Consider the following 22,971-nt stretch of genomic DNA (forward strand, 5'->3'; position numbering starts at 1 on the left):
AATTCTTAGAAGAGAATATTAACATATAGCAAAAACCCACATTTATACAGGAGAAGTTATACAGCTAAGTTCACTACAGTTATGATTTTAAGAACTGCTAATCACCAGTGAAGAAACAGATTGCTGCTTTTTAAGAACTGATGTATTCACAATATATTCCCTTTCCTGCCACTCCCCAGCACAACTCTGCAATAACCTTCTACAATCTGGCATTTCCCACAGATGTTGGACTATAGTGCCTATCATCTTCCGTGTTGCTGGAGTTGTAATTCACCACTTCAGGAAGGCATGGGGGGGGTACTTTTGGGGAAGCAAGGGCGGACTGAAGACAGCTCCGCCTTCAACGACCAGAGTGGAAAGAGGAGCTGGTAAATGGATGGCTCCCCGGAATTCCTCACCAGAGCAAGGAGGGGCCAGGATCGCCCGCAAGTGCTCCATATAGAGGCTCCCCACAAGGAGACCATAAGACAGCAGTCTCCGGCGGGTTTTAGAGCTCTGAGAGCCAGGGGAAAGTCATCTTGCCTAAGCTGAGGTAAAAGTAAAGGACTATGAAATTGATTTATTTGATTAAGGCTAAAATATATATGTTATTATTTCTGGTAACTCTTAATGGACTTTTGCTAATTAGGACTAAATAAGACTTTATAACTTGTTTATTGATGAGAGATAAGATATGGGAAGAAGAGATATTGTGTTGAAATATCAGAGAAGGTCATATGTTACTGAAGTTGTTTGTACTTGTCTTGATGGAGGGGGAAGTCATTTCTTTATATATCTTTTTTTTATTTTTTCCCTTTTTCTCTTCCTTTATTTTACTTTTTATATTCTTCTTAGTTTGTATTAGTTTTTTTATTTTTGTATCTGCAAACTTCAATAAAAATTATTATTAAAAAAAAGGAAGGTTTGTGCAAAAGACATTTTGTTTATCACCAGAATGAAGAGGACTTGTATGACAAACAGCCTTATAGCTTTTACAAAGGCATTTACAAAATTTCTTCTGCCTTCTAACTGGGGTACTGTTTGGGATAACTGAGAATAATGGGGCAGCTGCTATAGCTCTTCCTTCTGTTAATTTGCTCCTCCTCACAAATAATTTCACGCATGTTTCCCAGGAATTCCAGAGGACAAAATTGAGAAAATGTATTGTCCATAAATAAGTGGGCAAAGTGCATTGTGAATGTGACATAACAGATCCAGGATGAAAAAGATAAATTTAAACCTAACACATGGCCTTCAAAATTTATTATTTTATCCTCCTAGGATGATAGAGGAAGCCTAACCCTTTCCACCTCCATTTTTTTCCCCTGGATTTAAAGTGTACCTCACAAAAGTAAGTCTGTCTATGTATATTGTTGGTATATTGTTACCAGCCTGAATCAATCCACTAAAGGATGAAGGCCTCTTCATTGACCATAATCTACCATGCTGTTCCAGTGCGGGTTGGCAGATACAGGTAGCCCCGAGTTAAGAGTGCCTGGTTTAAGGATGACCCATAGTTACGAATGGAGCCTACTGTAGCAAAATTTGAGTTAAATACACAAGGATTCAAGTTAAATACACAATGGTTCAAGTTTATTACACAGTACTACTTATTTAGTATTATACAAGTAGTACTGTGTAATGAACTCGAACCATTACTACTGTTCTGGTTATATACAAATTCGACATACGGATAGACCTTGGGAAAAGGTTAACTGGGGACTACCTGTAGATGTTTTTTGACTTCCTAGTCTAAGGGCCAAGAGAGAGAGAGTGCCTGATCCAAAGTCACTCAGCCATTTTCTGTGCCTAAGGAAGGACCAGAACCTGGGTCTCCCCACTCCTGGTCCAGCACCTTAACCACTGCACCGCACTGGCTGATCTACCCAGCAGGAAGCAGCAAATTCTGAATGGCAGTGACAGAGAAGGAAGAATTTTATACAAAACCTTGAATTCAGTGCTACTTTCTCTCTCCGACCTGAACTCTGCCCCCAGTTGCTTTTCCCCATCTCCACCACACATCTTGCTGGAGAAATAACCTCCCGTTCTCAGCACTACAGCCCTAATCCAATTGCAGATTGTTGTACCTATTTTGCAATCCAACCAAAAAAAGGCTCTATTTAGTCCTGAATAAAAAGTGGAAAGAAGGGCAGTTGGTGGGACTGTGTATTTGTTTTATTTCTCACACTTCTTCCTGCCATTCCAAGCAGTCATCCAGGGTGCTTCACAACGGGAGATAATAGCTCCCCCACTCTTAAGAATGTGTTGGTTTGTACTGTGTCCTTCAATAGGATTCAAAAGGCAACTATTTAGTTCTGAGTTTGCGAATCTGCACCTCAGAGTCCTGAGAATCAAATGGCGAAGAATGTGTTGCACTTTACATTTTAGACTGCAAATTGTCCCTGCATATTTGAAAGCTCTTCCCCAATACATCTGCAAAAAGGAAACCAGCAAACAAGGGAGGAATTGCTTTCCTCGGGAGCCAAAGGGGAGGCATCGAAAAATACAACCTTCCACCAATAGCTGAAAAGGATTCAACCAAGGAACAGAACTCCCCCTGATTCTGGCGATCTCCAAAGTGGGCCTTAATTTACAACTTGGACGGGGCGGGGTTAAAACTTTTAACCTATCAGGATACTGATTAACTTTGCACATTGATTTTTACCACACAATGAACAAGTAGTCCATGCAGATCTTGTATTTCCTAGCTTCTGCAGCTTTTGTGCACCAGTTTCCCTTCATCTGAGAACGCAACCCTGTATTTAGTCATATGGGAGAAGGCGCCAATACAGGTAGCGAGGCTTGCTTCTGGTAGGGTCGGACCCAATTAAAGCCTTGCCAAGCTAGGGGGCAATTTGAGCACACCGCCTGCAGCAGGCTAAAGAGGAGCCCTCCGCTGAGCCAATCATAAAACGGTTGGTGCTCCGTTCTCCTTTCAGCGAGGGGCGTGTTCTGCTGCTGCGAAAGTAAGAGAGCAAAACTTTTGCAGGGCAGCGAACCCGCAGCGCCGAGATGCCAGGCGTGGCGATCGAAAGACTCACCCAGCTGCTGCCTCGTAGCCATGTCTGCAGACCCTCCGCCCGGAGGAGAAAAGGCAGCGAGATGGAAACTCTGCCGCTCGCGGGTGGAAATAAATGAGGAGGTGGTAGTTGGAGTAAGGAGGTGGGGTTACGATTGCATGCTGGGAACCGGGGAGGGGGCACCTGAATCGCTGCCGAGGCTTCGGGGCAGAAGAGGGAGGAGGTGCCGAAAACAGGGCGCAGAGATCTCGCTCGTCCCGAACGAAAAGGAGAGCTCGGTCGCAGATGCTTTCCGTTCTGAATTGTCACCTCGGACTGGGTGGCTTTGATGCAGTAACAATATCTTCCCGCTCATTTGCACCATGCAAAACTCCCTAGTTCCACCATTGGGTGCAGTTTCGGTATACGATTGTTCTCAGCCTGCAAGCTTTTCTTTAGGTAAAGCGAGTTCTATAGCTATGATTTGCATGTTTCAGTAATGTGAGTAATAAGGAGTAGATAGGGCAATTATTTTTAGATTCTAAGGCTTTATATGTTCGTATAAGCTGCTTATATTACTGAGGCAAGTTCCATGTATTTCAGGGATCACAAATAAATATAAACTATTCTATATTACAAAATAAATACCTGAATAAAGTATAAATGCATATAAATATGTATTCATGTATATCTGAACATACTTATACAAACGTATAAATTTAAATATAAATATACATCACATAAAAGGAATACTTTTGTTTGTATAAATTTTGCACAAATAATAGAATATATCTGCTTTCTGTTAAATTCGGTTTTTCATTAGTATGAAACATCACAGAGCAGGTCTTGATGCTACTTGAGTGTGATATTCTTTTAAGTACTTTAACACCCCCAGTCTAAATCTTTTTAAGACAAAAGATACCCAACACCTCCCATCTTTCTTAATGGGATTTATTTTCAAGTCCTGATTACTTTTGTCTGCCCTCTGAAACTGTTCCAATAAAGGGTGGTGCGCAGAACTGGATACAATATTGAGGTCAATCTCACTCAAAGTGGACTGATTACTTAATGCAATTTGGAAATCAAATTACATAAACATGATTTGCAATCAACTATCTGTGCATTTGATTTCTTGTTCCTAAGTAGAAAACTTCGTACTTTTCCCTATTAAATTTCAAGTTACTTTCAGTCCAGTTTTCCAACTTACCAAGATTATTTTGAATGTTATTTCTATCTTTTAGCATATTAGCAATTCCAATTTTATGTCATCTGCAAATTAGAGGTTCTGCCTCAGCTTCTTCATTCAAATCATTAATAAAATTATTGAGGAGTAGAGGATGCAGTATTGAACCTTTTGGCACCCAATTAATATCACTCTCCAATTTGATAAAAAATGATGGATGTCTTTTCAGTATGCTTTTCAACCCAACTATGCATCTGCTTAATTGTCATATTGTCCATTCTACAATCTATTAGGGAAGTTACCAGATGAAAAAATGAGGTATGGTTACTGTTTATAACAAGCACCTCTAACAGTGCAAACGTCTAGAGATTCCTGTTGGGTCAGAATGCATCAAGAATTTACCTATAAATCAGTTCCTTCTACCTCTAGCAAAGAAAACCTGGGGCAGGTGGTGGGTTGAATCCCTTAGCAACTTCTCTTTAAGTAATGGGGGAGGAGTTTGATGAAGGCTTTAATTCTTTTGAATTTTCTGGGGAGCTGAGGGGAAGAAAAGCATCTAAGTGCTACCTCAGTTGTGTGGTGAAATCTTCCAGGACACAGGAATATGTAACCCATATCAGACTGTTAAGAGTAAGCAGATGGAGTGGCTTTAGGATTTGGTTGTATAAGTGCCCAGTTTCCTTCAAAGCTGTTTTTTCCCTCGGAGACCTAATAACTATCTGAGATGGATCTGCATACCCATTTTTCCTTTGTTCACACTCTTTTGCAGTATAATTCTGTCCTTTACACCTAATCCCCACATGTGTTTTTCTTTGTTGTTGTGTTGCCTTAATAAGTAACAGTTGGTGCCAATTTGTGTCTTGGGGTTGATCTACCAAAACTTCTTCTTCTTCTTGTTCAGTTGTTAAGTCGTGTCTGACTCTTCGTGACCCCATGAACCATATCGCGCCAGGCCTTCCTGTCCTTCACTGCCTCCCTGAGTTTGCTCAGTTTCATGCTCATTGCTTCAGTGATGCTATCTAACCATCTCATCCTCTGCCATCCCCTTCTCCTTTTGCCTTCAATCTTGCCCAGCATCAGCGTCTTTTCCAAAGAGTCCTCTCTTCGCATTAGGTGACCAAAGTATCTGAGCTTGAGCGTCATTATCAATCCTTCCAATGAGCAATCAGGGTTGATTTCCTTTAAGATTGACTGGTTTGACCTCCTAGCAGTCCAGGGGACTCTTAAGAGTCTTCTCCAGCACCCACAGTTCAAAGGCGTCAATTCTTCGGCGCTCAGCCTTCTTTATGGTCCAGCTCTCACAGCCATACATTACTACTGGGAAAACCATAGCTTTGATTATGCGGATCTTTGTCTCTGCTTTTTAATATGCTGTCTAGGTTTGCCATAGCTCTCCTCCCAAGGAGCAGGCATCTTTTAATTTCATGGCTGCAGTCTCCGTCTGCGGTGATCTTGGAGCCCAAATAAATGAAGTCTGTTATGCTAGACAGCATATTAAAAACTTAGACAGTTTAGCTACCCAGATCCTGAGCTTAAATGGTATTTTTGGATTAAAAGAAACAAGAAGCCATTTTCCAAAAGCCTTGCTCCTAACCCTGGTTGAAGAGAGGAAAAGAAAGGGGCAATAATGAATGATGTAATAACTGCTGCATCACCCCAGATTATCCTGATTGTATAGGACAGCAGAGACCCTTTATACAGTTACTCTATAAGACTTGTTCTTGACAAATCCATGAGGACTTCGAGTTACTGTGGTATTGTTTTTGAGGTGAATCTTTGTATAATTTGCTCTGAAATCTTTCCAGGTATTGATGCCAAACTGGCTGCCCCACCAATCATCTGGCCCTAATTCTCTGGAATTTCTTAAATATAATACATAAAGCTTCAGCCAATCAGTTAATTACTCCAGGACCGTAGGATGTAATCCAGCTGGTACTAGAAATTTAAATTTATTCAAAGTAACAAGGTATTTCCTGACCATGTTTCTGTCAGTCTTCAATCCTGCTCTTTACAGTTAAAATACTGCAGAATACTTTCTTGTTAGAAAATACAGAACCAAAATAGGAGTTGGAGTGACCTTTCTTTATTGTATTATGTCGTAGCCCTTAACTGTTCACTGAGTGGCTGATAGACCATTTCTTTGGTTTTCCTTTTATGTAAGTCATCTTTGATTTTCTTAGTAATTTTTGCCATCCTCTGCTCATTCTGAGCTTTAGCATTCCTGACATTCATACAGTTCTAAGCTGTATTCTTGTTCAGTATGTACTCTTCGTTGATGACTCAATCCTCATCCCATTTCCTATACGTCTCCTTTTTGGGGTTTAGATTTTCACCAAGTTGTTTGGGTAGCCACATTGTCTTTTTCTGACATTAGACTCCATTTTTCCCCTAATTGGAATTGTGTGCAGTTGTACTTTTAGCATGTCCTTCTGTAGAAACTCCCACCCATCTTGAGCAACTTTTCCTGTTACCGCCTTCTGTCAAGGAAACCTCTTTTATGAAAATCCAGAGTCCAACATATATGGTCAGCAACACTCAGCTTTCGTTTGTTAGATGCCATCAAGTTGGCTTTCATTTTCAGTGACTGCACAGACAAACACCACTTGATATGTCTTTAGCAGTAACTCCTAGTTTTTCCAAGGACATCTGAACAATGTCTTTGATTATTCTTTCTTGCCAAGCGTAATCACTTTTTCTAGTCTATATCCGCTCATATCACATGCCTTAAATTTGTGAGTTTTTGCTGGCTGAACGTACTTCAAAGCAATTGTCAGTCTATATTAGGAATGACTGAAGTCCATGAAACTCTCATTAACATTTCCAGATCCACAATTCAAAGATGTCTGTCCTTTTTTTCTCCGTATCTCATTGTCCTGCTTTCACAACCATACATTACTATGGGAAAAACTATTCCTGTAACTCTTCTGCTCTTTCATTATTCTGAAATCTTTACTTTTCCAGCATCCTGTCCATTTTTATCTATTCCTGAATCTAAGAAAACTATCTGCCACCTTCACTTCTTGAGCAACTTAAATCAACTACAATTTCACTAAGCGTGCAAGTTGATACTACTTTGTCATCTTAATATTTATTATTAAATCAGATGTTTCACTTTCACTTTTAATTTCATAATGGGCTTTTCAAAGCCTTCCTTTCTTTTGGATAATAAAGTGGTATATCTATATGTCTCAAATGGTTACTAATTTGATCAAAGAAGTTAGTTTATCCATTTCAGCAAGATCTGTCAATTTCACCAGTCATTCCTCTATAGTGGATAGTGTCGAATTTTTCCATCTCTGTGCATATAATATTCTCACCACAATAATCATATATTGAAATAATCTTCCATGGCTTTTTTCTAACTGTTTATCTATTAGTCCTAAAAGGAAAGTTCTGGCTTCAACTGAATATTAATCTTTAAAATCCTCTGTATCAAAAGTATGTATTTGAATCCAAAATTGTTTAGCTTTTTTGCATGTCCACCAAGCATGATAAAATGTCCCTTCATGTTGTTCACATTTCCAAAATTCTTTGATTAGAGAAAAGTCATTATCTACATTTGTTGGTGACTGGAAACCTCTTATGGACTTTTTGTGGAAAAATGAAAAAAAACTTGTGATTTATGGCTTTGATGATTAGACAGGATAGATTATAGAAAGAAGATTAATATGATGTAACTTTAGAGAAGTTAAAATATAATTGTACTTATAACTGCTCTGAAGAATATTGGAAGCCACTTCTTTGTATCTTTTTTCTTTTTTTTCTATTTAACTTCTTTTCTTGAACTTTTTACTTTTTCTTTGCTTTCTTTTTCTTTTTTCTTCCTTACTTTATAGTAGTTTGTGTTAGTTTTTATGTTTTTTAAAAAGTTTCAATAAAAATTATTACTATATTGTTACTAATTTGACTACAACAATCTTTTTCAACCCTGTCTTCAGTAAATACATTCTAAGAAGTGAACAGCTATGGAGACAATATACATCTTTGTTTCCCTTCTCATTCCAAACTACTGTTTCTCTCAATTCAGTTCGAACAGAAGCTTCTTGTTTATTTTGAGGACTCTTTACAATAAACAAATGGATTGGCATATTCATTGACCTTGGTACAGTCTACATTTTGGCATGATCTACTCAAAAGCCTGTTGTCACTAATTTAACAAGACAAACCTCTTTCTTGTATCCTCTTGCTCTATTCATTATCCTTCTTATGATCACATGTTCTTTTGCCATTTCTAAAATCTGTCTGTTAGATTTGGCATATCTCTCAAGGTTTATCCTCACATCCTGCTAACCACAGCATGAAAATGCCTTGCTACCCATTTTTAAGGGACATGTCTATATGACACTGCCTCTGTCTCACCCCAGCCCACTGAGGAGGGAGCTTTAACTCATTTTTAGTTATTCTGCTATTGAAGTGGAGTTTTCCTTCTTCTCCCAACACATCTTGCCATACAAACAATCTACAACTCAGTGTCAAGACTTACAGAGACATGGTAAGGATCAAGAATCTACCCAATTCCTAGTAGCTGCTTTTGATGCAGGGACACCCCTTCCCAGTTTGGTCATTGGACATTATGGGCATTGCCCTCATGACTGCAAGAGTGACTGGGCATCTGGCTTGTGCAGCCTTTTTATTGCTGTTTTTGACATAGAAATATCTCCCTCCTGGCACTTTTTAAATGAATGTCAGTCTTTCATAAGATCAATGCACTCACGTCAAAAGCAGATGATTGACAAGTCAAGATTTAAACACAACAACAAATGTCCATTGATGTTGTGGAAGATTGACATTTTAATTTTTCTTTTTTAGCATTAACATCGAGCACCTGGCATTGCCCTCAAAGTTATTTTGACTTGGGCTGAAAGAAAAACTGAACATCTGGCTTGTACAGAGGAGATTTGCCAGCCAGGATGATGATGATGATGATGATTTGTATTGCTATATCTCAGACTGATAATCCTACAGTCTAATGGCAAAAAAAAAAAAATCTGACCAAGCGGGAGTAGAATGAAGCAGGAGGGAGCTGTTGATCTTCATGTCAGCTCCATCCCAACTGATAGATTTGGGTTTTTTTTTGTTTTTTCTGTTGTTTTTGACACAGGACTATTAATCTCCTGGAAGGAGTGCCTAGAGCCTCCCAACTCTGCCCCATTGTAAGTTATTGAGAGCAATTGGTGGTGGTTTTCCTTTCCCTCTGGATGGGGGGGAAAGGAATGCACATTAAAGCAGCCATGAGGAATTGCTCTCCAAGTTTGAGTTTATTATTTTCTGTAAGATGTTAAGCAAAACCTAGACTGTATGAAGAATTAGTGCAATGGTTCAGTAATTTGCATATTCTTTTACATCTCTCTTCAGACCTTTTCAGATCTCTACACCACAGTGTCTCTTTACATAACTCTTCGGATAGAGTTCTTAGCACTTGAACTGCCTCATCTGCAGCTTTAAATAATTCCATGGCCCTTTCATCCCTCTATTTTCCTATTTGATGGTCTGTTGCCTGACATACCTTATTTTTCTAATGGAATCAGTTCCTGAATATATTAACTTTCAACAAATGCTTCTATTATTCTATAAACCCATTTTAAAGGGTTTTGGTACAGTCTTTCCATCTTCCTTTAACTTCATGTGTCTCTGTCAGATCTCTTCTGTGGTTATTGTTGAGTATTCCTACCCTAGCTATAAATCCTCCCATGATCTGTTTGATCTTAAAATATTTCTCATTTTTCTTTCCTTGTTATTTGTTGACATTCTTGGTTCACCTATCTTTCCTTCCTTGGAAGTCTGTCCAGTCATCATATATCCGTCTAGTGGCCCAAAATTTTCACCCTTCCTTTTCATGATAGCTTATTCTGAAAACTACTTGGACCTCTTCTGCTTTGAAATTTTTGAGTTTTTTTCCACTTCAGTTTTCACAGTGTCTCTTATCTCTTCCTGGGTCTCTTCAGGTTCACTTCTGTAAAAGTTAAATATACTAAATCTGTTCTTTACATTGTCGTATTTGATTATTGTATATTCTCTAGGTCAAATCTTACTAATAATTCATGGTCTTTTCATAGTCTGCATTCTGGCTGATTTGATTGCACTTCACTTTTTTTCCTATTATGTAGGAAATTCAGACCTGGTAATAACCATGTATAAAGACTGTGTTTATGTTGCTTAAACCAGTTGTTGGCATTGGACAAAGCATTCCATTCACAAACTGTATTAACACATACTGCATCCTTGAACTTAGCAAATCCAAATCTTTCTGTAATTCTAGGCTTCTGATGGTTTGCATTTTAGTCACCTATTAATACTACTATATCCATGATGCAATTAGCACCTCTTACAAATTGTCATAGAATTTCTTAACATCTACCTCCATTGTGTCTTGCAATAGATGTGCATGCTTGTATAATGCAAATGTTTACTGGATATCCACTAATTCTGATTGATATAATTTCTGCTTATTGAATTATAGCTGTACACATATATAGTTATGTCCTTTTTGGATATCACAGTCTTTTGACTCCTTTTGCTATGCTCTAAATAATTTAACATGGAGTCATCTGAGTTAAAGTGTCCCATTCAGGCCCACCTAAATTCACTTATTTCTAAGACATCGAATTTGGCATACTTTATTTCTGCTTTAACAATTATAGGTTTCCCTTGGTTCATGCTTTTCACATATTATGTTCAGAGAGTACCTGTCCTTTTAAAGCAAGGAATTCCTGCTAATATTGGCACCATCGGTGACCAGAGTTCCTTGCTGGTTTTGTCTGGCCACATCATCATCTTCCAATGTACTTATGGAAGTTCAGTGCACTTCCTAGTAACTAGACCCCTTTCAACCTGGGATCTTGTCATCTGGCACCCAAACCTGTCTCAATATTTCATGTTTATGCAGTTTTCTTGGCAGTAATGCAGAAGTGGTTTATCTCCTTCTGGTTTTAATTTTGGAATTGTTTTTCCTAGGTGGATTGGTCTCCCTCTTGCCTACACAGTCCCACCTGGCCTTATTGATTACTCACAGCTTTGCCCTTTCCCTTTCAGATTTACTGGCAGTGTTGCTCCCCTGCCTTTGGAGCTGCCAAGCCTTTCTATCACCTCAAGGTGGCAGTCTCCCAGAAGAGACAGACTGCTGAAATGCAAAGTGCATTGTCTATATTACAGTATACAGCTGGTGCCTAACTTTTCAGATTGCTAATGCTCAATCTATTTTTATTGAGCTTTGCAAACTCAGAATTATGAACTGTGTGCATTAACAGCTGTTGAGCTTTCAGGTTGCAAAACAGTAAATGCAACCCCCCCCCCTTTCTTTCTGAGCGACGGTAGGTACCAAAGTATGCATTGTACAGTATGTCTGCATTAGAAGAAACCTCAAGTCAGTCTCCCAAAAAGCAAATTTTGTTGCTGCTGTTGTGATCATGGAATGTTTTAAACTAAGTCTGATTGTTGTTGCTCAGTTCTTTGCTAGACTCAGATCTGTAGCTGTTTATGTAGAGCAGGCTGGAAGACCCATGGTTAATAGTTGCTTCAATTGTTTGCTATGAGATATATAAAGATATAGATATAGATACATGATATGTATCTATATGTATCTTATACTAAATTGGCAGTCTTTTTAAGTTTAAGCACTGTACTGCATTGTTGGTAAAGATGTACTTGCAAATTAGAAATCTAAAACATGAATGATAAAACTACATAGCTAAACTGACAGGCAGCTACACTGTAACTGAACTTAAGGGGAGTATTTCATGCCAGTTTAGGGCCAAATGACTTAGACTTGTCATCTGAATTTTTAGCAGCATCCTCTAAAAGACATCTACATGGTGCAGTTTACTAGCAAAATGGATCTCTCCAATTTAAATGCAACTACTACTGAGATAGTTTACTGGGAACCATATTTTTAGGGCTGGATCAGACTGAACACTAATGACTACACAATTCTCACTCAGGAACTTTTAAATCAGCTGGTAAATTTTACACTTGCTTGTTGCCCAGACAGTAATAACCTACCAATAATGTTGAGCCTTCACCCAACAGATAAGTATCTGTTTGTTAATCGCTCACTTTCATCAATTATACAGGTAGTCCTCACTTAACAACCATTTGTTCAGTGAGCATTCAAAGTTATGACAGTGCTGAATGAATGGTAGTTACACCTGGTCCTCAAAGTTACAGCCATTGCAACGCCTCTGCAATCACGTGATCAAAATTTGGGTGCTTAGCAACTGGCCTGCATTTACAACCACAGCGTGTGCTTCAACCCCCCGCCTATCTCTCCCTCATCTCTGCACTCTGCCACCGCCTCCTGCTGCTGCCCCCCACTGCCTCAGGCTGGCCTTTGCTGTCTTCTTCCTCCCACTGCTGGCCTGGGATCTAGGCTAGCACTGCAGGACAGTGGAGTCTCATCTGCCAAAGGGAGTCCTCTAGGCCTAGCCGGGGAGGAGGCAGGGTGGTAGTACAGGCAGTGGCTCCCTGAGCGAAGGTAGTGGCTGTCTGCACTGTGCAAGGCCTCTTGAGGTCAGCTGGGGGCAACAGAGGGCAGCAAAGGTAGGCCACGGTGGCAGTGGAGTACAGGGCATCCAAAAGAGCAGAGATGGGGGGAGATAAGTGGGGGGAGTTGAAGCAGAGGTGAACACGACAGGGCAGTGGAATTTTGTCTGCTGAGGGGAGGAGGCAGCAGGATGGAGCCAGCAGTTCACCTAGGGCTGGAGAAGCATGAGGTCCTCACCTAAACGATGGCACAGACCTTGGCTAACAACCACAGCCAGGACCATGGGAATTGCCATCAGTAAGTGACACAGTCATGTGATGTTTTGTGTAACAACCCTTTCGCTCAGTGATGGAAATATTGATCCCAATTATTCCAGTAATTAAGCGAGGACTACCTGGAAATGCAAGTCATGCCCTTGTATAAAATGGTCAAATGTGAGCACATAGTCAACATTTTAAACTAACCAATTACTTCAGGCCTATTGCAAACATATTACAGATGACCCAAATGAAAAAAAAAAGTGAGCACTATGAGAGATTTGGTTCCGACAACAGATAATAACTTTTTTCTTTTTCTTTGCATTCATAGACTCTCAGAATCCTATTGTTAAAAAGGGATGTAGAATTTGTTATTTTTTCCTAACATTCCATCAGAATCTGTCTTCCTGTAACTAAAATCCATTATTCTGTGTCCTGCATTCTGGAAAGAGACAGAGCAGGTCTAACCTTCAGTGTGACATCCTTTCAGATATTAAGTGTGTGTGTGTGTATCCCTCCATTATCTTTTCTTAAACAGTGTCTTGGGGGTTTAAACATTTTTATTTGCTTTCTTTTACAAAATTTTTTAAAAGATTTCCAAAACAGAGGAAAAAAGAGGGTAAAAAGTTACTATATAAAAGTCAGCTCAATGTCTAACCCACATTAATTAATCTTGATTATTTTTTCCACTATATTACTATAGAGCTAGTTTGTACGCAGAGAGAGAATACATGTCATCCATCAAAAACCATACATTTGGTGTGGCACTATCTTTGAATCATAGCAGAATAATTTCCTTCGCAGAGCTCCATGCTCAGTAACTCCAAAGCTCTTCATACATTGATGAATTCCAGATTTTTGATATGTAATGCAACACTGGGTTGTGTAAAAGAGTATTCATCTTGAAGAAAAAATGCTAGAAGTATTAGATAAACATCCACTTAGCCCTGGGAAGGAAGAGGGAATGAGAAAGAAACTCAAGGTAATTCCACCTTGATTCTTTTTAGCATAAGAGAGCAGAGGGAAATTCTGTCAGGTTGTTATACCCTCAGCAACAGAATTCCAGGAGTCCTTGCAGTGTCCTGACCCAGCCTACCTTGGAGGGCTGACACACTGGCATCTTTAAACCTCATTTTGCTTCTTAAGACAATATTAACAAATGTATGGATATTAAACCAAAATGGGATTATAACAGGACAAGCACATATATGTTTAAATATTTCCTCTAGCATTTTATACTTACAGCATAATGAAACTGACAGCCAGTACTTTCTAAACATTCTCTGAGGTGTCCAATACACAAGAATACAAAATAATTTTGGATTAAATTACACCCAAAGATAACAAAAATATACCTAATGTTTTTAAGATTGTTAACCATTGCTTTGTTAATATGAGTTATTCCAAAGTTCATGCAAATAATCAATATCCCCCTTAATAATATTTTTTAATTGCCTATAAAAAGAACACTGGATTTGCAATCATCCAAAACGCATTTCCTTGGTAATAGTACTTCAGGAGTTTTAGATGTTGCATGTGCATCCAGACCAAATAGCAAAGTAGAGCATGTGCTGGTGACTTGAGCTTCCTAGCCTAGCAAGAACAAAGGAGGGTTATTTACATCCCAGGCAACATTTCTCAAGGTTGAATACAACCAGTTCCTTTTACCTTTCTTCAGTGATCTTAGTTTCTAAATCTTTTGGTCATCTTTGCTGCCCTTTCTTGAACCTGTTCCAATTTCTCTGTATACTTCTTAAAATGTAATATCCAGAACTGGACACAGTATTCAAAGTATGATCTGACCAATGCAGACTAGAGTGTAATAAGTTCTTCCTATAATTTGGAAATTATACTTCTGTTGATGCACCCTAAAATTGTGTTTCACAAGTACCATTATCCAAGCAGGTGTCTTCCATCCTATACCTGTACATCTGATTTTGACTTTATTAAATGTCATTCTGTAACTTTCAGCCCACTTCTCCAACCTATCAAGATTGTTTTCACCTTTTTTCTGTCCTTTAGGGTACTAGCTAGCTCATTCAGTTTTATATCAACTTCAAATCTGATAAGTATTTCCTCTATCTCTTCATCCAAGTCATTAATTAAAATGATTTTTTTAAAAAATAGTACAGGCACAGGAAAGGATCTTGTGGCAACCATTTAATAATTTCTCCAATTTGACAAGGAACCATTGATTAGGATTCTTTGAGAATGATTTTCAATCCTAGTACATATGTATTTATTTGATTGTCCTGCCATCCAGCCCACACTTAACTAGATTACTTGTCAGCATGTCATGGAATAATTTGTCAGATGCATTGCTGAATTCAAGATATATGATGTCTATAGGATTTCCACTACTTTATTAAAGAATAAAATTAATCTGGCCAGATTTGTTTTTGACAATTCCATGCAGACTTTTAGTAATTACTACACCGTTTTCAAAATTTCTTTCCTTTCTTTTCTTATCAAACTGACTGGTCTGTACTTTATTAGATTTTCACTATCCCCCCCCCCCTTCCTTTTGAAGATAGGGACAGTAGTTGCTGTCCTCCAGTTATCTGGCATTTCACTAGTTCTCCAGGGTTTTAGAAAGGAAATATATAAGGATTCAGCCACACCAACAACTATTTCTTTCAGTTCTCTAGATGCAGTTCATTTGGTGTGGGAGATTTAAACTCATTCAAAGTCAAGAGGTATTTCCTGACTATGTTTCTATCAATGTTAAACTTCAGTTTTGCTCCTTCATCCTGCTCTTCACAATTTTCATATGGAATACATTTGCTAACTTCAATTTCAGTGTGTAAAATCGATTTATACTTCACAGAAAGCACAAATTATTGTTAATGGAGTTAACAATACCATGTGAGATACAAAAAGGAAAAAGACAGGGCTACCCATTGTCCCTTCTTCTGTTTATTTGGTTCTTGAAATACTGAATAGAGACATAAGACAAGATGAGAGGATTGTGGGAGTAAACATTAAAAATTAAAAAAGTGATTTATAAGTTAAGAGCTTTTGCAGATGACTTGGTGCTGGCTTTGGAAGATCTTTAAAGAGAATGGAAATATTAATGGATAAATTAAAAGAATTTGGTGCATTAGCAGGCTTTAAGATTAATAAACAGAAGACAAGGATATTAACAAAAATATGAAAATATAAGATTAAACAGAATTGATGAATAAAATGGGTTTTAAGATTGAGAAGAAGGTAGAATACTTGGGTATTACTATGACAGTTATGAATTGTATGTTATTTCAAAATAACTATGTTAAGACATGAAATGAAGTTTAAAAAGATATGTTAAATTGGGAGGAAATACAATTGTCATTACTGGGGAGAATTTCTGGAATTAAGATGAATGTCTTACCTAGAATGTTATTTTTGTTTCAGACAATACCTGTGTTGACAGCTGATGCACCATTTAAACAATGGCAGATGGATATATCTAAATTTGTGTGACAGAGAAAAAACCACAAGTTAAATATAAGGTGTTACAAAATGTAAAAGAAAGAGGAAGAATGGGTTTACCTGATTTGAAATTATACTTTGTAGCTTGTTGTTTAGTTTGGATGAAAGAGTGGGTGTTGCTGAGAAATAGAAGGCTTTTGGAGTTAGAAGGACATGACTTAAGATTGGGGTAGCATGGATATTTGAGGTACAACACAGCTAAGGTTAATGTAGATTTTAAAAATCATTTTGTTAGAAGTGTCATATTGAGAATATGGAATAGATACAAACCCAGATTGTGCCCCAAAGCACCTTTGTGGCTCTCAGCACAAGAAGCGTTTTATAGAAGAGAAATGATAAATAAACACAAATGTTTACCTATCATGAGATATTAGAATTTTGTCAAGGGGAATGCAAAATAAAATCAAGAGAAGATCTGATGGCAAAAAGATATACTGTCAATGGTTTTCTTGTATTAAATTATTAGAAAGATTTAAAGTAGACAAAAGAATTTTTGGTTTTGAACAGTGTAAGACTGAGTTTGAAATAGAATTGTGATGAACATGTAATTGCTAAAATATATAAACTTACTGAAATTTGAAACAGAAGAAGAACAAGTGAAAGAATATATTATAAAGTGGGCTAAAATTTTTGGTTACAGTATACAAATGGAATAATGGGAGTATATGTGGCTGAAAGGGCTGAAATTTACAATGTTTTCATCGTAAAGAGAATTTTTATAAAATGATTATCATTTTAGTATCATATTAGTATATGTCACTAAAGAAATTTTCTAGAATGTATAGCAGAGAAATTGTCTAGAATATATAAAGGTACTTCAAATTTATGTTGGCAATGTGAACAACAAGAAGTGACATTTTTTCATGTTTGGTGGACATGTAAAAAAGCCAGAAAGTTTTGGATTCAAGTACATATGCTAATTCAGAAGATTTTAAAGATTAATATACAATTGAAACCAGAGGCTTTTCTTTTGGGACTGATGGATAAATAGTTGGAAAAAAGTCATGGAACTTTGTGTTTATACATGCAGTGAGATTATGTGGAAGGTGGAAAGATTTGATGCCTCCCACAATGGAGGAATGGATGATGAAGATGATGGAACTTGCTGAGATGGCCAAATTGACCTCTTTGATCAGAGAAAAGACATTATCCATGTTTATTACTAACTGGAAACCCCTTATAGACCTTTTGCATGAACAGAAAAAAATGAACTTATGATTTATGGTTTCAATTATTAGAAAAAATAGATTATAAGAGTTATGTTGCAACCACAGAGTAAGAGGTAAATTTATATTCATACTTATAATTACTGTGCAGAACATCGGAAACTACTTCTTTATATTTCTTTTCTTTGACACTTTTGGCTTTTTCTTTTTCTTTTTTTCTCTCTTATCTTTATTCTATATTATTCTGTTAGTTATTATTTTTCTTTTTTAAACCTTTATTTAAATATATATATACCCTTCAACTTCAGTGTGACCCTGCTCCATGAGCTGCACTGGCTGCAATTCAAGGTGCTGGTTGTTATTATAAAGCCCTTCATGGCATAGGGCTTGGCTGTTTGAGGGACCGCCTGTCTCCGAAAGTGTCTGTTTGTCCAGTAACATTTGTCAGAGGGGTGCACTTTAGGTCCCCTCAATTAAACAGTGTCACCAACTGGGGCCTCAGAAGTATGCCTTCTCTGTTGTAGTGCTTGCCTTCGGAACAGCATTCCCCCAAAGATCCATATAGCTCTCATCCTGTGATGTTCCAAAAAGTATGAAAACCTGGCTTTCTCCCAGGCCTTGCAGCAAAGTGGTGGGTGAGCCTTTGTACGACTTTTTATGTTGTTTCTTATGTCTTTTCTGGACGCATATCATCTGTTTCTCCTATTTGTTGTTCTGACTTCTTTTATGTATAGTACCCAGAGTCAGACTTTCATTAAATCTGTGTAATAAATAAATAAAACTCATTCTGAAGTTTTGCTTTCCTAATATTAGCTCCACAGTTCTTGGCTATCTGTCTGTATTCTTCTTTTGAGCTCAACTTTTAGCAAGCACATTGATCAAAAAGACTCATTTTTTATTCAACATCCCTAGTAATGCCCAGCAAGATGAGAGTATGTTTCCCTCTCTTTAAAGAAGGTTTGTAAACATGGTGTGCTTTTTCTTTCTTGAAAATATTTGCAATTAAATTATTATCAAATTCCATTGTTGAAAGTTTCTGGAGATAGGAAATGGCTGTAGTTCATTTTCTGTCCATTGGAGGTACTAAAAAGCTTTACCGGTCTCTGAGAGCTTAAGGGAAGATGGATGGTACGTACCATTCTGATATTGTTTGTAGACCGTGTTCCATTAAATTTTAGAGCAATCAGGGAACAGCCCACATCAGCTATATTTGCCCTTTCTAAGTGTTGTATACTATGCTTGTGATTCAGTAAGTTTAAAGCAACTTGAAGATTTAGAAATACTGGGTGTTGTGGGGAAAATAGGAGGAGGAAGGAGTATTAGGTATGTCCGCCACCTTGAGTTATTTATATAAAATAATAAAGGGACAAAACATCTAAAAAAACCTATTTACAATTAAACAGTATCATCTTAGAGGCCTAGGGAACATATCTTCTCTGTCGTGGTGCCTACCCTCTGGAACAGTATCTCCCAGAACTTTGTACAGCCCCCCATCCTAATGATGTTCCAAAAATCTTTGAAAACATGGCTGTTCTCCCAGGCCTTGGGGTGGGGTGGCTACTTAGCCTTTATAGGTTGTTTTCTATTATTTTGTGTGGTTTCTGTCCTCTTCTGGACATTTATGATCTTTTCCTTATTTTTAATTGCTTTTAAAATGTAAGTCATTTGTGTAAGGAATGCCCCATTCGTCAAGAGAAACTCCTGTGACACGTGTGTAGCACAAAGAGGTTTACTCAAGCATAACGCAACAGTTACAAACAAAGCCAGGACTGGCTTGGCACATTTCTTGTTAGAATATATAGCTCTCCCCTTCCCGCGCTTCGCCCCGTCCTCGTGTTACATGTTGCGGCTTGTCGGTACCCCAGTAATCCCCCTTAATGGTCCAAATGGCAGGTTCAGCCAGTTTCCCATTGTCCCTTGATGGCTCTGCCCTCTGGCGTGGTCTTGTTTCCTCCGGGTCTTTTCAGCTGTGCACAAAGCCGGGGTTTTCTCGATCACACAGTGATCGCCTTTCCGGGGCTCGTGGCTTTGCCCTTTGTCTCGGTGTGCGCTGCACCGGAGTGGATACAATACATCCACTCTGCGGTTTCCTTGTTAAGTGGGCGCAGGTGGCCCATTAATCAGCCGCGGCTCTCACTTCCTCTTTTTCCCCGGCTTGCGAGTGGCCGGTAGAATTGGCCGGGTTTCCTAGCAGTGCCACACCGGCTGAACCTGACAATTTGGGGTTAAGCAGCTTTTATATTAATTAAATCCAATCAGTCTGAAAAATCTCAACTCTTCCAACAGCTAAACCAAATCATGAGCAGCTCTGAATGCACAAACATGACTGGAGGTGTGACCAGTACAAATGGTTTAAAAAGAATGGCAGTTGTTGCAGTGTGTGCATGTGTGTGTGATCCTTTTGTATAAACAATTTATATTAAGCCAAACAAGAAACTTTGCATATGAAGTGTGGACAAGATAAATGATAATGAGGTCTGAGCAAAGTGTGCCCCATGGAAATAGGAAAAACTGCACTCCAGGTCCCTTCCCCAAATGGTGTCATTGGTGGGACCTTGGAGCTGTTTCTTCTCTGGAGCCGTCCCAGCCCTTTGGACCCACCTCCCACCCGAGATCCATCTTTCCATCCCACCCTTTTAGCCTTCCAGAAGGCCATGAAAACCTTGGCATTGGGCTAGGAAGGGGCTGCGTCAGGGGATCCACAGTCTAGGTGATCCGGCACCTGGTGAGAAGGGGATGATCTCTTTTTATATTATTTTTATTGGCTGTTGTGAGGCACCTAGGGTCACTGTGTGAGATAGGTGGACATATAAGTTCTTTAAATAAATAAATAAAATATCCCCTGGTTTCATGTCATCCATACTATCAGAAGGTATTGAAAAGAGACTTCTTGGCTCATATAAAATTTTCAAGTAGAAAAGAGCTACAACCATCGCTTCACTAGACTACATCAAAGTGATACTATTCACAGGTATGCCGCAAATTAAAAAAAAATGAAGATGTGAAAAACAGAAAGAATCAGTCACAATTATTTACCTAATGTTACATAATAAGCACACAACAAATAGGTATGATGGGGTTTTTTTTTCATTATAAAAAACATCTGCCCCAAATCAGAAATGTTTCAGAGACTGTCACAGGGAGCAAGAATGGAGAGGGGCTTCGCTTAGCTGATAACAGAGGAAGAAGTCTAATCAGTGTAAAAAAAAAGGAGGAGCCATAGTAGAAACTGACAGCTGCAGAAGTTCTCCATAACCTTACTTTTATCTCTTCTCTAACCCACAGGTGAAACAGGTTAAAGCTATCTTTAGTGGTTCCAGTTTTATAGTAGTGTTTTCCCTCTTCTCCCCATACATATTTTGCCCTGAACATACTCCAGCATGGAGTTTCATTGACCCTGGAATTGGTAACACAGTCAGAACTGGGATACCCCCAGCTCCTATTCACCACTTTGAGCTGCTGCAGGCATGCCCCCCCCCCCGCTTTTGGGTTGTTCGGCATTGCCCTCTGTGGCCATTTTGGTGTGGGCTGCAGGATAAATCGAACACCTGGCTTTCCCAGAGCCATCTCCTTGTGCAATGCTTAGCTAACACTTTCCTAAGAGCTGCTCAGATCGTTTATAGGATCCTTTTTGGCAGAGCACTAAACCAGTTTTTTAAAAATCTCAGAAAAAAATTACACATTGTATTTCCAGCTAGCCAAATATGCCATGGAAATTAATACTTCATTAAAACTTTCCATGATGCCACATTTAAATCATATGGCTACCTCAGAGCCAAGATGGTGGGCATGACTGCATGTTCAAAGCCCCTCCCTTTTGTACAGACATGTGAAATTGATGCATGTGCAAAGGGACAGAACCACCTTGGTCCCTTCCCTACCCCCCACAAACACCCATGGGGTATAATTTGGTAGATTTAAATGTCCCCAATCCTGTATCCTATTGGTTACAGGATTGTAATTGGAAATGGTTTTTGTTTTTGTTTTGCTTCCAGGCTGACATGAAGTATGAAAACATCACTTCTGGTTGCAAAAGACTCTGACTTCATTATTTTTCAATCTGTTGCTATCATCTCCCACCCAGAGCTATCTGAATACAGTTAGTCCTCAGGTTATGACCACTTATTCAGCGACTGCTCAAAGTTACAATGGCACTGAACAAGTGATACTTATGAACAGTCCTCAAAGTTCCAGCCATCACAGCAGTCACATGATCGCCATTTGCAACCTTCCCTAACAGCTTCCCACAAGCAAAGTCAATGGGGAAGCCAGCAGGGAAGGTCACAAGTCACTCCTGTAAGTTGCTCCCACTTCTTTTTCTCTCGAGGAGCCCCATGACAGAGTAGGGAGAAAAATCCCCCCAGCCATTCTTCCTGCTTAACAACCTGGGTTACGACGACAACTGGGACTGCCGTCACTAAGCAATGTGGTTATGTGACATTGCGGTTAGCAACAGAAATTTCAGTCCCAGTTACTGTCGTAACCCGAGGACTACCTGTATGGCCCTTTGGAAGTACCTACTAAGGCTATTTCCTGCCAGCGGAAAGCCATATTTAGCACAGTTTAAATGATCTTAATAGGTCATCTCTGAAATTTAAAATCCAATATATCCCAACAGATATTTATCTAAAGAAAATTGTGGTGGCATCAAAGCCCTAAGCAACAAAACACTTTTTCCAAAAGAGGAGAGGTGTTTCATGAAACAGTCTGCAGAATTTATTGTCCCATTATTAGGGTTGCCATCCCTCTGATTACAGGATTTTTAACTGACTGAAAATGTAATATACAAGAAAAAAAAATCTTGATTCTACTGCTCTAGGAGCCACCCCTAAAAAGAAAAATAGGAGGGCTATAAGCTGTTCCTTAAATGTTAACATGCAGAACATTCTTCAAAGGTCTGACTCAGAGTACAAGAAAACTAAACACTATGAAGCTTTCCAAATATGAAACTCATGACAGACAAAGGCAAAATGAAGCCTGTTTTTGTCTTGGCTGCAGCAAATTCTTGAAACAGCTGCAATTCTGATGTAGTATTCCAAGAGCTGGACAGCCTACCCACATCTAACAAGAAAAAAGGCTTCTGGTAACCAAAATGAAGCAAGAGAAGACTATTTCTTCCTGAGCTGATAGAAGAAAGTGAAAATTGTTAAATGGTTCAAATGAGATGGATTTGGTCAGCCTCCAGCATATTACCACCAAACCTACCTTTAAAGGCTGGGGTGCTTTTCTGTAGCTAAATTAAATTCTTTAATAGGTGTTCTGTCAGTTACCCAAAAGTTCTGATTAAGTCCAATTGCTCAATCTTTCTCATGTGTTGTGTAGGACAGGGTAGGGGCAAAGTCATTTAACTGGTTTAATGTATAGTCCTGTTGTGCTTGATTTCTCAAAACACAACATTGCTGTTTACAAATGGTTCCTTTGTGGGTAGCGCAGTGGC

The 22,971-nt window shown here is 38.6% G+C and overlaps 1 protein-coding gene and 1 long non-coding RNA gene across 3 annotated transcripts in view; one reads left to right on the forward strand and one right to left on the reverse strand.

Annotated features, from left to right (window-relative positions):
- Positions 1-3,129, reverse strand: part of ATIC (5-aminoimidazole-4-carboxamide ribonucleotide formyltransferase/IMP cyclohydrolase) — a 30,583-nt gene extending 27,454 nt beyond the window's left edge. The window contains exon 1 of one of the 2 annotated variants that reach the window (XM_007424270.4): positions 3,021-3,129. In XM_007424270.4, coding sequence (XP_007424332.1) covers positions 3,021-3,042 — 22 coding nt within the window. In that variant the 5' untranslated portion in view covers positions 3,043-3,129. Of the gene's footprint in view, positions 1-1,367; positions 1,443-3,020 lie in introns of those variants that run through there. The other variant, XM_007424269.4, reaches the window with a different exon arrangement.
- LOC112540199 (uncharacterized) lies at positions 2-18,467 on the forward strand. Its single transcript, XR_003084264.2, has 4 exons — positions 2-532; positions 1,261-1,330; positions 2,969-3,437; positions 16,291-18,467. It is a non-coding gene; the product is annotated as an uncharacterized LOC112540199 (long non-coding RNA).
- The last annotated feature ends 4,504 nt before the right edge of the window (positions 18,468-22,971 follow it).

This window comes from Python bivittatus, unplaced genomic scaffold (genome assembly GCF_059951505.1).
Source record: "Python bivittatus isolate LINGU-HERP-01145 unplaced genomic scaffold, Pbiv_v1 ctg000200_np1212, whole genome shotgun sequence".
NCBI lineage: Eukaryota > Metazoa > Chordata > Lepidosauria > Squamata > Pythonidae > Python > Python bivittatus.